General features: G+C 37.0%; 1 protein-coding gene across 17 annotated transcripts in view; it reads left to right on the top strand.

Moving 5' to 3' along the window:
• Positions 1–16,217, top strand: part of ANKS1B (ankyrin repeat and sterile alpha motif domain containing 1B) — a 774,190-nt gene that overhangs the window by 88,945 nt on the left and 669,028 nt on the right. For all 17 annotated transcript variants that reach the window (XM_084876364.1, XM_084876380.1, XM_084876382.1 and 14 more), the window contains exon 2: positions 12,363–12,443. In XM_084876364.1, coding sequence (XP_084732490.1) covers positions 12,363–12,443 — 81 coding nt within the window. The remainder of the gene's footprint in view (positions 1–12,362; positions 12,444–16,217) is intronic.

The raw sequence follows: 16,217 nt of genomic DNA, 5'->3' as shown, positions 1-16,217 counted from the left end.
GCACTTCCTGCTCTTGCTTGACATCAGTATATTCTTTTGACCCAGTGATGTCTCCATGTTGTTAAGCTTTAATTCTCACAGAAGAGTTACAATATTTTTCCTATTTCTGACTTAAAAAAAATTAATTATTGTCTAAAGTTTTACATATGTCTCATTTCCCCCCGATTGCTGATTTTGTTTATTGCTTAACTTAGTTTTCTGAGGACTTGGCATTTAGAAAAACAAATTTTCTGAGAAAGGTTAGAAACTAATTCTTGTAGGGAAACAATTCCCAATGCCTAGCATATTAAACATTCGAAAAAATATTTTGAATTATATCTTAAGTGAATGTTTCTTTCACTTTAAGTGAATGCAGTCCCAAAGCATCTAAAATAGTGTCTGGTACATAGAGATACTTAAGATTCTTTAATTATTGAATCTATGTTTTTTGTTTTTTGAGCCAGTGTCATGATAAAGTAGGGCATCATGGTTTCGATTTTTGTCATTATCACCACAAATGCCACGTTAGCTTACATTATTTTGGTGGCTTGGGAGCAGGCAACCTTTGTTTAGCTAAAATCTATGAGACCACCCATAAAATGGCTAACACACACGAAAGACTCTATGTTATGTGCTTTCATAGCACTCTGTATCTTTTATAGTGTTTATACCTGTGGACATTGACTAATTACTTGTACACCATCATTCTCTCTTGACTAAGCTCCCTGAGGGCAACAATTATTTGTGTTTTCACAGGTGTGATCCCAGAAGGTGCTAACCACAGTACAAGCATGTAAGGGGCAGCTTGCAAAGTATTTATAATACATAGAAGTGAGTGAAGGAGATAGCAACCATGGAATGCGAGGCTGCTTTATCTGAGATCTCTGAGAGGTTCTGAAGAACATAGTTTGAAACCACTGCGGGATTCCTTGACACAGATTACATGTTAATTATGTCACACGGTCTTGCAAAAGATTTTCTATCTATATGGCTGGTAGTGAAATGTTATTACCCCAACTTTATGCCTGTTAGCGTGCCTGGGTTAGCACCCTCATCTTCCATTATAAAAGATTGTACATTATTAATATTGTAATTATTTCTCCCATTATTTTCTTCCTTGTGATCTCTTTAGAAGGACATTCCACCCCTTCCAACTTACTAAATATTTTTTGCTTGAGTAACTCCCAGGATATCACATGTTCTAAATTGTAAAGATTAAAAAATGTTCCTCAAATATTTAATATCTCCTCCTTGATTAATATGCCTAGATTTTGGATGTTTTTACTCATGTCCTAGTTTCATCATGGTGACCAGGTATGGGTAGTGTGAGTGCAGAAGGAAGAGTTGAACTAGAAAGGATGATGGCATGAGGCAAAGAGGGCATCTAGTCTTCTGAATAAATATTTTAGGTAAGGATTCCCTGAACATGTTCTGGTTAGGATTTTTGTTAAATTGTTTTCAATATTTCTGCCATAGACGACCAAGCCAACATAGTAGTTTTCTGTATTTTGCTGATTTCCAGGGTTTCAGATGGTCAGGATCAAATCACCCCAGGGTAGTTCTACACAGGACTGCTTTCCGGAGCTGGAAAATGGGTAGCTGGGGAGTGGCTACCAAGTTAGAATGTTGGTCATTGTCACATCATATGGAACTAAAACACTCAGCATCAAAACACAGATGTCTTCCAGTAGTGTAGGCTTTTATGGAAAGTCAAACAAAAAGGAAATAGAAAGGAGGGACATATTGTTGAATTTCTCTTGTGTCCTTTATTTCCATTATACTGACTCTTGTACTTCTATCAGTTTTTTTTGTTTTTTGTTTTTTTTTTAGTTGTGGGAACTAGTTTTTATATTAGAGTGTATTGAACTAGCTGAGAAAAATTTACCCCATATGTCTTTGTCAAAAGCAAATGAAGCTATCTGTTTTAAACTTGATATTAACAGTCTTCACTGAAGCAATCAAGCAAATTTAATCTGTTCATACAAAATTAACTCTCTCCCTTGAGTCACTTAACATAATTGCGGTATTTCTGCTTGGGATTGTAAAATGCTTCCAACTATTTTGTAGGATATAAAAGGAAGACAAAAATAGCTATCTTATATTTATAAAAACTTGGAATTATAGGTGTGTTTTGTGGATTGAAAATTTTAGATGAATTTAGTTTACTTTGAAGTTAGACAAATGTAATAAAGGCTACAGTGAGGATGGAACTTTCAAGTGTCTAGTAAATTTAGCATGTTACAGCAAAGAGTTTATAAAAATAAATAATTCAGAGACCATAAGTTGAGTGGACATTTTTGAAAAATAAACTAGTGACTAAAATACAATTAAAACAATGATTTCAAAAGACAGGGAAAAAACTACACAGAGAGAAAAATGAGAGAGAATAAAAGATGTATATCCAGGGGACTTTAATCTTCTAGTCGTAGATGTTCTAGAAAGAGAAATTAAGTAGATAGAGGAAAAGATAATAAAAAGAAAATAACATTTCACTGAGATGAAGACAAATTTAAATCTTTCAATTGAAAAAATGCAGCAAGAAGTAGTAAACGCAACTACTGAGGGAATAAAGATCTGCAATTAGATGTATCTCAGTGGAATTTCTGAATTCTATGGACAAAGACCATTTTAGAAGATTGTAGACTGAAAAAGCAGGGGCTGTCCCAGAGGAGAGAGAACCAAACTGATGTTGGTCGTCTTGTCTTTTTGAATTTTAGATGATAGTGGGGGAGAGTATTCAGAGCTTCAAGGGGGAAAGATGTCCACTCTGTTCTATGCCTTCAGTTTATGGATGGGAGGCTATTTCTTGTGGTCCCAAGATAGGTATTTCCTCAAGGAACTTCTCTGGCCAAATGAAGTTGAATCAGAATCAGTATTACAAGTAGAGGAAAGACTAATATAATTGAAATGATGAAAAGTCTTACATCATGAGGTGTAAACACAAAACAATTGTTTTCCCAGCTTCTACTACCACTGTGTTCTATAGAAATTCCCTTTCTTACCAAATAGTGTACTCTGTAATGACATTTAAGTCTAATTCCATAATTTTAATTTTCTGTTATTGAGACAGTTATATTTTAGCTATTAAGACTTATTCTTGCTTATTTTGTTTGAACAAACCCACATAACTAAGTGTAAAGTACAATGAATTTTCAGTTATTACATCTATTTAGCCAGAATCCCAATTAAGAAATAGAATATTACTAACACTCCAAAAACCCTAATTGTGTCCTGAATGGGATTTTATTTCAGAATTTGATGATAAAGTAGACAAACTAAGATGGTATTGTTGAAATGGTTATTGCAGGATAAGAACAAATGTTTAATAAATAGCAGTTTGTCCTGCCTTATAGACAGGTCAAAAGAGATTATCTCTGATCATTGCTTTTTTGATGCAAGGCCCCTAATTCAAGTTCTTCTAGGTAGTTAAGGAAGGGGCAGAAGTTCCTCCTGACCCCGAGAGGCTAAAACAATCTGCATAGCACCAAAGCACGTCTTGGGGTGGCTTTTTCTGAACCCCCACAGTATGAATAATGAACTTAATAAGCTTGAAAAATATACAGCTCGCCTGTAAAAACAGAGGGTACATTTTCCAGGTTATGAAATATAAGAAAACTACATACTAGTTTTCAAAGAAAATCTAAATCATTTGAAGTTGAATAATTATTCTCTGATTATAATGTGGTAAAATTAAAAATGTGTTTGTAAGAGGCAATGAATGTAAGCACTTACAAATTTAAAATCAAGCCTACTATTTAGGGTAAAAAGGATATAAAAACCGACTAGCAGACTGTATAACAATTTAAGTGAAAATATGAAGGCCAATACCTGAGTGATGTGGACAAAAATCATACTCAGTAGAGATGCCATATAGCCTGTAATGTTCTTACTTTTAAATAAGAAAGAATAAAATTAGTTAAGCATTGAACTCAAAGAGCTAGAAAAAAATAATATAATCTAAAAAATATTTACATGATTGAATTTTCATAGTTAAGAACAGAAAGCAGTAAATTAGAAAGTAAACAGATGAATAAATGACACATCCAATAAATGTTTGATTATTAAAGTTAAATGAATATCTGAATATGACAATACAATAGAACCACTTAGGCAAGCCAAGAAAAGTCATATGAAACATGACTTTTGAAAATGGTGATAGAACTGAAAATACAGAAGGTAATAATAAAACATGTACCTTTTTATTCACTAAATTAGAAAATGCAAATGAAAATTGACTTTTTAGAAAAACATAAATTTCAGAATTGGTGTAAGACAAAGTTGACTGTAGTGATAGATCAGCAACCATAATATAAAATAAAAAACGGAAATTTTAAGAGCTTAGCTCTACATAAGTGCTAGTCCTAGATGATTTTATATGTTTGCTTTTTAAAATATTCAAGTAATAGACACTTTATGTGTTAGTTGATTTAATCTGGAGATTAGAAAAAGGTGTAAAACTCTTCAGTTTACATAACTCTGATACTAAAAGTGAAATAAAAGAGAAAAGAAAACTGGAGACCAATTTTACATCTGGATATGGATGCAAAACCCCAACGTATGATAGTAATTCAGGATTCTGTTAAAAAACATACACCATAGACAGATTTACTCCCAGAAGTGTAAAGATGGTTCTCATTGGGAATTAAGTATCTTACCTAATAATACACAAACATGTGTAAGTTGACTGTACCTCTGCTACGCCCACCACCCAATAAGGAGTGATATGCAAATCAACCCAACAAAGATGGTGGTTAATTTGCATACACAGGTACTGAGCTGGTGGGGGGGTCGGAGGCTTGTATCATCACCATGGCGATGAAGCAGGCATTCTGCCTCTTCTCTCCCCTCTCTCCCCCCCCATCTCTCAGGGCCTCTGGGCAGTGTGGGAAGGCGGGGCCAGAGGGGAAAGAGGTGGCTCTGGGGCTGGACTCGAGTGGAAGGGCAGTGCCAGCAGCCAGGGAAAGGAAGGCCCATTCTAGCACGAATCTTCATGCATCGGGCTTCTAGTACTAATGTATAAAAAGGGAAAACCCATATGATCATCCTGAATGGTATCCTCAATAAATATGACAAACCATAATAGCATTCTGGGTTATTCTTCCTACAGAAATAATGACAATACTATGTGCCAGGCTCTGTGCTAACACTTTACATGGACTATCGGATCCTCATAACAATCCTACAAAGTAGCTGTTACTGGTATGTTCCTTTTATAGATGAGGAAACTGAGGTACAATGTAATTTTCCTTCCCAAGGTCATGCAGTTAAGAGATGGAACCAGCTTTTGAACTTAGGCAGTTTCAAATTCTGCCATTCTGCCTATTTTTGAAGGAATAAAAGCTTACTTAATATGGTGAAAAGGAAAGATATCCATGAGAATTCAACAGCAAACATCATTTGTTCACTCTGGTAGGGTGAACAAACTCTACCAGGTATGTCATAAAATTCATCAAGACAAGAATTGTCCTCTCATTATTTCAGTGGTTCTAGCCAATGCAGGTGTGTAAAAAAAAAAAATAAATTCCAGGATGAAGTCAGATGATTAGCAACTTAATTCCATATGCAGCCTTAATACCCCAAGCTGTGCAACATATCACAGATTCCAGGAATTAGAATGTGACTATCTTTGGGATACCATTATTCTGCCTACCATAGTACCCTCGGAAATGCTGTTACCTAGGAAGAGAATATGAGGATTAGAAGAAGGATTGCCACCGAAATAAGTGCTTGCATAATAATGATAGATTGATCTGCCTTGCATTTTGGTTTATTTTCAGGAATTATATCCAGATCGAAAAGATGAGGGATGGGAGGAATATGTTTTACACATCTAGCACTAGTGACAGAGTTGAAACTGGGTTGAAATTAGATGCTCTAGATTTCCTCTAACATTTTCTTAACTCCGTGTTCTCTGCACAGTTACAAATTCCTTCTCATATTCTGAAATTCTATCTTGGGGGCATATTCTACATATATAGTAGAGAAATCATAAATTGTGTGATTTTTAATTCAAGGAGTCATTTCACAGTTAGCCAATCTGGTTTGCTGTGTGAATGCATGTTACTGAGGGTTGCATCAAGCAATTCAAGGTGCATATATGTCATTAGTTAGTATAATTTGGTTAGTATTTTTAGTTAGTATAATTGGTTAGTATAATTTTGGCTGTGGTGCTTTTTAATGTGCTCACTTATGTCGAATTGTGCCTTTCAGTCTCTGATGTGACTATATATTAAATCTATTATATATTTTCTCACAATGTAAAAAATTTGTTAAATTTTCTGTGACTCAATCAAATGGGCCTTTGCTTACTAACGGCCAATGTTTTCAGTTATTTTTAGAAAGCATTTAAATGATCAGAGTTAAGCTTACGTGCTCTCTTTTTCCTTGGACTTAATTATCTAGGCCCTTCCCTGTGGAGTAGCCACTGTCCACATGAGGCCTAAAGCCCTTGAAATAGGCTAGTCCTAATTGCGACGTGTAAAATAAAGTGTAAAATTAACACTGGTTTTGAAAAACAGTACAAAAAGACATGTTAAAAATACCTTAATAATTTTTATATTGATTTTGTGTTCAAATGGTATTTTAGATATACAAGTTAAATAAAATATATTAAAATGAATTTCCCTCTTTTATCTTTTTAATGTGGCCAATAGAAAATTTAACTTTATATCAATAGCTCACATCATTCAGGACCCATTTGACCCATATGAGACACTTTTAGCCCATCATAATAAAATTATATCATCACTATAGAAGATGAGGACTTATGTTATAGAAGAGAAAGAATTTGTCCACTGGTGCCAGCAGTGACAGTAGACACTGAGAATTGCAGTGGAGAAATATTGGCTGTTTTATTATGAATGGCACCATGCAGGACAATGGGCAGTTAATGCTCAAAAGCTCAACGGCCCAATGGCCTATAGGTTATATGTTATAAAGGGCAAAATCACAAGACACTGTGGGTTTGGGGTTTGGGTCGTGCTGGGAGCTGATTGGTCGGAGATAAGATAAGGGTAATGAATCATTTCTTAAGGTGTTGAGGACAGTTCTGAGATCTGTTCCGAGGTCCCTCTGTCTGGTTTCATAGGAAAGTAGACAGAGGGTCAGTTCACCTTAGAGCAGCTGAAACATAGTGTAGGTCAACATGTCTTTAGCCTGCCAGAGGTCTGGATCCTGTGACCATTAGTCAGGTCCAGCTACTGTCTTCTGCTGCCTCAGGAGCTGCTGATTATGGGGGAGAGGGGTGGGGAGGAAGGCTAGATCTCTGGTGGACAGACACATGTATGTGTGGAGAGAGAGAGAGAGGGAGAGGGAGAGGGAGAGGGAGAGGGAGAGGGAGAGGGAGAGGGAGAGGGAGAGGGAGAGGGAGAGGGAGAGGGAGAGGGAGAGGAGGGGAGGGGAGGGGAGGGGAGGGGAGAGGAGAGGAGAAGAGAAGAGAGATGATTTTTAGAGCTAGAATTTAAAGCTAAATTTAGTCAAACTCATAAGGATCCTTGGTTTCAAGTACAGTACTCAATAGCTTGTGCACATCTGTCCAATTCTTGCAAACATGGGAGCGGAATATTAAGATACAAATAGAAAAAAATAGGGACTTGGTTTTGCATGCTTGAAATGATCTGATTGGTCAGAAGACCATTCCTACAAACTCCGACCTGGCCTGCGGCACTCAACGCACCTTCTGAATGAGTTTCCGTATCTGAAGGCCTGGAGTGACCTCAGGTGTAATGAGTCAGATGAGAATTAAGAAATGCTGAACACTGTAATGTTGCTTCTGATAAGTATTTTCCATAGGTTGGTAGAAGGCATAATGACGATCAATTTGTGGAATAGCTGTGCTTAAATCTGATTTGCTATATATATGAATATTGGGCCAACAAACTCAGGGTTTTTTATTTATTTAGGAATAATTTTATTGAATATGTGAAAACTGACTAATGAATGTCCGGTCATTTGAAAGTTCTGTGGAAAACCTCTATTTTGTTTATATTTGTTTTAAAAACATACTAATCCAATATATTATATTAGTGCAAACAGTATAACAAAGGAAATTGAATCTTTGGTCATTGGGGATTTCTGATGATCTCAGAGCATTCATTCTGGGCAAGATTTCTCACATAAAAAAATTAAAAATATTGACCAGTAGGTATAGGAGATGAGATTGTGTTTATGTTACAATAAGACTGAGGATGCCCGGTAGGTGTGGCTCAGTGGTTGAGGTTCTACCTATGAGCCAGGAGGTCATGGTACGATTCCCCAGTCAGGACACATGCTTGGGTTACAGGTTTGATCCCTGGGGGTGCGGGGAGGAGGTGTGCGCAGAAGGCAGCCAGTCAATGATTCCCTCTCACCATTGATGTTTCCATCTCTCTTTTCCTCTCCCTTCCTCTCTGAAATCAAAATTAATAAAAATATATTAAAGACCAAGGATATATAAAGTAAAATGTAATTAATTATTTAAAACTTTTTGAGACATCCCTTAAAGGTACTTAGAACTCTTGCATTTTATAGAACAGCCTTAAGTTAACAGAGGCCCTCTTTTTAAGTTCGGGGATTATCAAAGAGAAACGAGAGGAGGGCAGTGCAAAAAGCTGCAATGGTATTAGCTCAAGGTTTTGAGTCAGTAGATTGAGCTTTTAAGCATCAAGGTTTATTTAAAGTAAGCCTGTAATTGGAAGTTTTGGGTCTGGCCTATTTATAGTGTTTAAAATGTATGTGTACATTCTATGAATATATGGATATCTGCCTAAGGCTCTGGTAATAGGTGCAGTCAAATATATTTATATACAAATGCTAAATTTCTATTCTAAACCTCCTTGTTTTTTTAAAAAATCTATCCTCTTCCATTCTATTTAGGAAATGATAAATACATTGGAGATATTTTTTCATGCTTGTATAATGAATTCCTTGTTTTTTTGGTAATGGGGAACTGAGATGGTATAGGTAAATGAAATCTATCGACCCTGAATCTATTTTAGTTATGAATATCAATATATTTCCTTCCTAAATATTTATGAGGTCTCATAACATACAGGAAATTTAAAAAATAATTTGAGTTAATTCACAGTATTTTCTCATTTTTTTTTTCTATCCTGTGCCAGAGGTATTCCTGAGCAACCTAGCGTTCAAGTCTGTTTTAAAGGAAACCTGCCTTTCCCCACAAGACCCCGCTGCTCTCGCGGAGATATCTCATCATCCATGCATTTCACTTATGGCGGGAGCCTTTGACTCTCAGCCTATCATGTGGATGCCATTCCCCTTAGGTTTTGTTTTAGACACACCTATTTGAATTTCCCCTCTTCTTTATCCACTACTGTATCTCCATTTGTCCAAATTTCTTTGTTTCTTCCTGAGACTGTAAAAACAGACAATGAACCTGACTTCCTGCCACCAGTTTGTTCACTGTTTCCCTTCCAGGTGTCACTAGAGCCCTCATGACCTGGTCATGGCAGAAACATGCTTCATATCTCTCTGATAATCCTCTAGCTCCAAGTTGCCTATAGAATCAAGACTAAGCTTCTTGACATGTTATAAGGCTCTTCGCAACCTAGAGCAAACCTATGCTTTTCTCCCTTTCTATTTTATTGTCTTTTTTGTTTTTCCTTGAAGAGTTACGTGATAATTGTGACTGTTCAAACAATTTAGAGGTGAATAATATATTTTTGCATGCATTTTTCTATGTTAATGCAAATCTTTCTCATCTGTACATTGAGAATAAGAATAGTATCTGTTAAACCTGCAAGTTCACCCCAATCAATTTAATTAAAAATAAAGATTAGCATCTGTTTTATAGTTGTACTAGAGGCCTGGTGCACAAAATTGGTGCATGGAGGAGGGGTGTCCATCAGCCCAGCCTGCACCCTATCCAATTTGGGACCTTTTGAGGGATGTTCAACTGCCCATTTAGGCCCGACTGGGATCAGGCTTAAACGGGCAGTTGAACATCCCTCTCACAATCTAGGACTGCTGGCACCCAACCACTGGCTTGCCTCTGCCTGATTGCCCCCAACTTCCCTCTCCTGCAGGCTTGGTCCCTCTAACTACCCTCCCCTGCAGGCCTGGTTCCTCCCAACTGTTCTCTTCTGCTGGACTGGACTGGTCACCCACTCCCAACTGCCCTCCTCTGCTGGCCTGGTCACCCCTAATTGTCTACAACTGCCCTCCCCTGTTGGCATTCTTGTGGCAGCCATCTTGTGTCCACATGGGGGCAGCCATCTTTGACCACATGGGGGTGGCCATCCTGTGTCTTAGAGTGATGGTCAATTTGCATATTACTCTTTTATTAGATCGGATGGATATAAATGACTTAATACATGTATGTAAAACATTTAGGATATTAACATACACAATATTCTGCAATTTGCTTTTTTTGTTTGTTTGTTTTAATCCTTAACTGAGAATATGTTATAGAGAGAGAGAGAGAAGAGAGAAAAACATCAATTGGTTGTCTCCTGTATACAGGCCGATTAGGGATCAAAACTTCAACCTACGTATGTACTCAGTGTACCCAACTACCTGGCCAGGGCTCCGATTCATTTTAAAGTTAATTTTTGTATGTGGCAAGGTATGGATCAAAACTCTTTTTATTTATTTTGGCTTAAGGATATTCATTTGTTCTAGAACAGTTTTTTTTGCTAATTCATTTCTTTAATGAATTGCCTTTGTACCTTTGTAAAAAATCAATTGCATATGTGTGAGAAAGTCTAAATTGACTTTCTGTTCCTTCATTCTGTTTTGTTGATCTGTCTTTCCTCCAATACCAAGCTATCTGTCTTGTTTACTAGAGCTTTATTATAGCCTTAAAATCAGGTAGTGTTCATTTGCGACACTGTGAATGGACCTAGGGGGGTTTATGCTAAGAAAATAAGTCAGACAGAGAAAGGAAAATACCATATCTTTTCACTTGCATGTGGAATGTAAAGAACAAAATATATGAACAAACAAAACAGAAAAAGAATAGATACAGAGAACAAACAGTTGTTGGATGGGAGAGGGGCTTGAAGTGCTGTGCCACATGAGAAAGGTGGAGGGATTACGAAGCTGTGAAACAGTCGTGGAGCTGTAAAGTACCGCATAGGGAATATACTCAATAATATTGTAATAACCACATACGGTGCCAGGTGGGTACTAGACCTTTCAGGAGGATCACTCCGTAAATTATGTAATTGTCTAACCACTCTGCCGTACATCTGAAACAAATATAAAATAATATGACATGTCAACTGTAATTGAAAATGAAAAAAATGGTCCTTTTTAACTAAATTTTGAATAAGTGCATTCTATAAATTTTTATCCTCCTGCCTTAGTTTAATTCAGTTATGATCTCTTGTTGGGAACAGCTATTTATTTCTCAGAGAAACCTGCGTGCTCTCTGGTACTTCAGGTATCTTACTACTTGGGAATGGTGAGTTTATATGTCTAGGCCCTGTTCTTGTAAAGTAGGACCTTGAATGATGATTTTCTATCCAGTGCCTAGTTTTATATGTGACATGCAGTTGGGGTACAACCAGTGTTTTGCAAGTACATGAATTAATTTGTTATTAGATGTTAGTTTGGATGGCTTTAATATCATTGTGAACATCAGATAAAGTCATTTTTTTGGTTTACTTTTGGAAAAGTGTCTTTCAATGCCTTATTTGCTCAATAGCTAAAAATACAATAGTTTCTGTAATCTTAGTGATCAAGGTTACAATGGACTCTGTTACATAGTTACATGTTATCTCCAGGATATTCTCCCCATAACACAAAAATAATCCTAAAAGTGACATAAATCAGTGCCATCTCAGAATAGTGTGTTAAATGGGAAGAGGCAGGTGATATAAATCTTTAGTCTTTAGTCTATAATATGGCAGCTGGATGTAAATGGCTTCCAATATTTGAGTTATGATATCAAGTAATAGGGAAATGTTGGATCCAGATTAAAAAAAAATATTTTTATTGATTTCAGAGAGGAAGGGAGAGGGAGAGATAGAAACACCAATAATGAGAGAGAATTACTGATCCGCTGCCTCCTATACGCCCCCTACTGGAGATTGAGCCTACAACCTGGGCATGTGCCCTTGACCTGAATTGAACCTGGAACCTTTCAGTCCGCAGGCTGACGCTCTGTCTACTGAGCCAACCGGCTAGGATGGACCCAGATTTTAATATATGGCACAGACCTGCATTTGCTAATAATTTCTGAAGGTAGCTATATTCCCTAATAATTTCTTTGAATCAAATAAATGAAGTTATTACTCAGAGGGGGGTGTATGAAAGACGGCAATCATTTTTCATGTGACTAGACTTTTCATAAGCCACAGGCCACTGGCCGAGGGACCACCTTTCTGTTTTCTAAGGCACGATTCTGCTTACCCGCTAACTCTGCGCTTGTGCTCTATTTGCAGCATCTGGCGAGGCCCCAACGTGAACTGCACAGACAGTTCGGGTTACACTGCTTTACACCACGCGGCCTTAAATGGACATAAGTAAGTGCCACTTATTTGGACTGGAGTCCTTGTGTATTTCGTTACATGTGATGGAGTTAATTATGTCTGACGAGCGCTGTCTCATGTTGCTACGAGTCCCCTGGGCTTACAGAAACCTGCCTCAGGTAGCAACACCTACACGTTAAACTTGGTAGGAATGTTGCTGAGGATGATTATGCGCGGAGTGTAAACTTAGAGACCTGCTCTACACTAGTCAGATGTCACACAGGGAGAATGAAAGAAGTGACTGGGCATGCTAGTCAGGAGTAGCTTTGGGAGGGAATGGGATCAAACCACTTCCAAGACACCTTTTTGGTGTCTTCACCGAACATGGAATTATTCACTAGGAGCAAAATCTTAATAGATTCTTGCTGTTATGAGCCACGGACACTTACACAAACCACGTCAAAATCCTTCACATTTAGCTAACGTGCCTTTTCTTTGTCATTCATGATGGCCTTTCTGGTTTTAAACTTGTGTAACCAACCTATGGAGCTATGCTTCAAAGAATGTGATAGTGTACAGTATGAAGAGCAAAAGAATGTGTAACCATAGCAACCATTTCATTCCCATTGTTTTAGCGAGGTAACCTCCTGGGTTAGTGACAGCCAGAGTGTGAGGCGTTCTCCGAAAGAGTCAGATGAAAAGTGACACTTTTCATGGGTCTCTTCCTCCTGTCTGTTTTTCCTTTGTTCTGCTGATCCAATTTGGTCTTCCCAAGTCTGGATAATTTCATTTCACTTTATATATATATATATATATATTGTTGATTTCAGAAAGGAAAGGAGAAGCAGAGAGAGATAGGAACATCCATGATGAGAGAGAATCATTGGTCAGCTGCCTCCTGCACACCCCACACTGGGGATGGAGCTCACGACCCAGACATGTGCCCTGACCCTGCCATAGGTCGACACTAAACCACTTAGCCACACCAGCTGGATTCACTTTAGTTTTTTAAAGTTGATAATTACTGCCTTAAAACTCTACTTACTTTTTGTTTTCCCACTTTTTTTTTTTTTAAACTTTAGTCATATTTGATTATATTTTATGGCCTTAAAAGTTCTCACATAGGAAAGTTATAATATTTTAAAATTATTTTTCACTATACCTTTTATTTATCTTAAAAATTATTGCATAAAACTGACATTATTCTCTTTGGAGAGCCATCTGAATTATATAAAATATCATAAACTTTTCATCACTTGGATTCTTAGTATCAGTATTTCCAAATTATATATTTTTTTAATCCACTCTCTATTTTATATCATCTTATGTCCTCTAACTTAGAACTGTTTTATTTTGTCAGGTCTTTCACAACTGTATTGCTGTCCTTCTGTAGAGTGGAATATGTGTCCAGATCCTTACGATCTGAATCTTTTCAAAGAATTGCTATTTATTTTCCTTTGTGCCATATACAGTATGGCTCATCAGGAATGAAGCCAGATTTAATCAGCCCAAAGTACACAATGCTGATGGCCTCTCTGGCCAGCTTAGGTTTGGATTTCGGGAAGTTCCAGTTGGGAACACCAGATGACAAATAACTGAACTAAGATCAGAGGCCTGACCATGTGACCTAGTCTACTTTTTTTCTTTTCCCTCAGCTTGCCAGTATAAGCACTTCTCAAAAAGAATGTTGTCCCCAAATGGATTAGCATTCACATCCCTCCTTGATTTTCATTGTTTAGTAAATGTTAATGATGTATCCATAATGGCCCATGAAATTCTAATTACTGAGATATATTGCATGGTGGTTCAATGCATAATTTTTAGTTTCTGTTGGCAATGTACAAAGTGAAGCTAATTTAAGTGCATTGAATAGCATTTATTAAGATCATCATAAAGAGATATCTAGATATCTTTTAAGACCTAATTGCACATATACTCTGAGAATTATATCTTTGCTTTGCTTATCTGAAGATCTCACTGACCTTTTTAACATCTTCTAGAAAGATTTTACTCAGTGTCATTCTATAGGCATTGGAAAAAAGCAGGAAATTTCTAATTCTGTCTTTCCATCTCTGTTAGTTACTATGTGACCTTGAGCCATTTACTTAACCTCTCTAGGCCTCAGTTTAACATACTAGTATTTTTCCCTGTTTCTCCCAATTATAATATTTTGTGGTATATTGTTTTGGTATTATTTGTGGATCAGTTATGATGCTACAACTCTAAAATTCGAATTTCTATCTAAAGCAGTGGTTCTCAACCTTTCTAATGCCGCGACTCTTTAATACAGTTCCTCATGTTGTGGTGACCCCCAACCATAAAATTACTTTCGTTGCTACTTCATAACTGTAATTTTGCTACTGTTAATGAATCATGATGTAAATATTTGTGTTTTCCTATGGTCGCCCCACAGGTTGAGAACCACTGCTGTAGAGCCCAAGACCATCAGAAAACACAGATGTTTACATTATGATTCATAACGGTAGCAAAATTACAGTTATGAAGTAGCAACGAAAATAATTTTATGGTTGGGGGTCACCACAACATGAGAAACTGTATTAAAGGGTCGCGGCATTAGAAGGGTTGAGAACCACTGATCTAAAGTATAAGATTGCCCTATTTTAAATTATTTAAATTACCCATGAACTTTTAAAATTGGAGATAATTTATTTCACCTTATTCTCCTCACTTCCCTCATTTATAGATGGAGAAATAAGGCCATTCTGGATAAGTGACTGAGTGGCCACTTAGATATTAAGGTGGGGGTGTGTTTAGAGTCTAAGTGTTGTAGTTTAAAGTGTATGATTTTACCGACACTCTATATTATCTCCCTTCTTTTGTCTACACACACAATCAGTTTCCTAAACTCTCGCTGGCTTTTCTTTGTCCCATTGTGCATTTCTGGGCTGCCTCCCATTGCCATCAAGGAGGGTGTTCACATGGAATGCTAATTTTACTTTTGTCTTAAGACATTTGAAGGAGAAAAAAATGTCATAGAATATATCTCAGAGCCAGAGAAGAAGGTTTTTCTTTTCTTTGCCTTTGCTATTCTCACTTAGCATAGGTAATGAACTATTGATTGTGTTGTATTCTTTCCAAGCAAGCCTTAGCAGTCAGCATGGAAACACATCATTTCCACGTGGGTTCCTATTGTTGTCGTAGCCATCAGCTCTAGATTGTTTCCATAAACACGGTGATTTTTAGGCTGAAGTTTATGAAATCATAGAGCTAGAAATAATGTTACAGGGTCCTGTAGTTATCTTATTTTTGCTCTGAATGCAGGCTTTTTCCTACTCCCAACATATAATCTATGGACTTCTTACTGCATATTAAGCCTGTTTCCTCTTATTTTGTTTGCTTTTTGGTAGCACTTGTTTATCAACAGAAGTTAATACACAAGTGGAGCAGCATTTTGTATCTGATATACATTATTTTATAATGGACAATTTATCTCTACTTTGCCAGATTAGGACACAATAGAAAATATACTCTGTTGATGATTTCTTGGTTATTTGTAATTGAAGATTAGAAAATTGTTGCTTTCTTTTTCTTTTTTTAAAAAAAATATATTTTATTGATTTTGTACAGAGAGGAAGGGAGAGAGATAGAGAGCCAGAAACATCGATGAGAGAGAATCATCGATCAGCTGCCTCCTGCACACCCCCTACTGGGGATATGTCCGCAACCAAGGCACATGCCCTTGACCGGAATCAAACCCAGGTCCCTTCGGTCCCCAAGCCGACGCTCTATCCACTGAGCCAAACCGGTCTTGGCAGAAAATTGTTGCTTTCAAATGATTGAAAAATCATGGTCAGTAGAACAAAATTC

Source organism: Pipistrellus hanaki, assembly GCF_964339955.1.
Source record: "Pipistrellus hanaki genome assembly, chromosome: 3".
Lineage (NCBI taxonomy): Eukaryota > Metazoa > Chordata > Mammalia > Chiroptera > Vespertilionidae > Pipistrellus > Pipistrellus hanaki.
The sequence above is the reverse complement of the archived record's forward strand: the minus strand, read 5'-3'. Positions and strand labels throughout refer to the sequence as shown.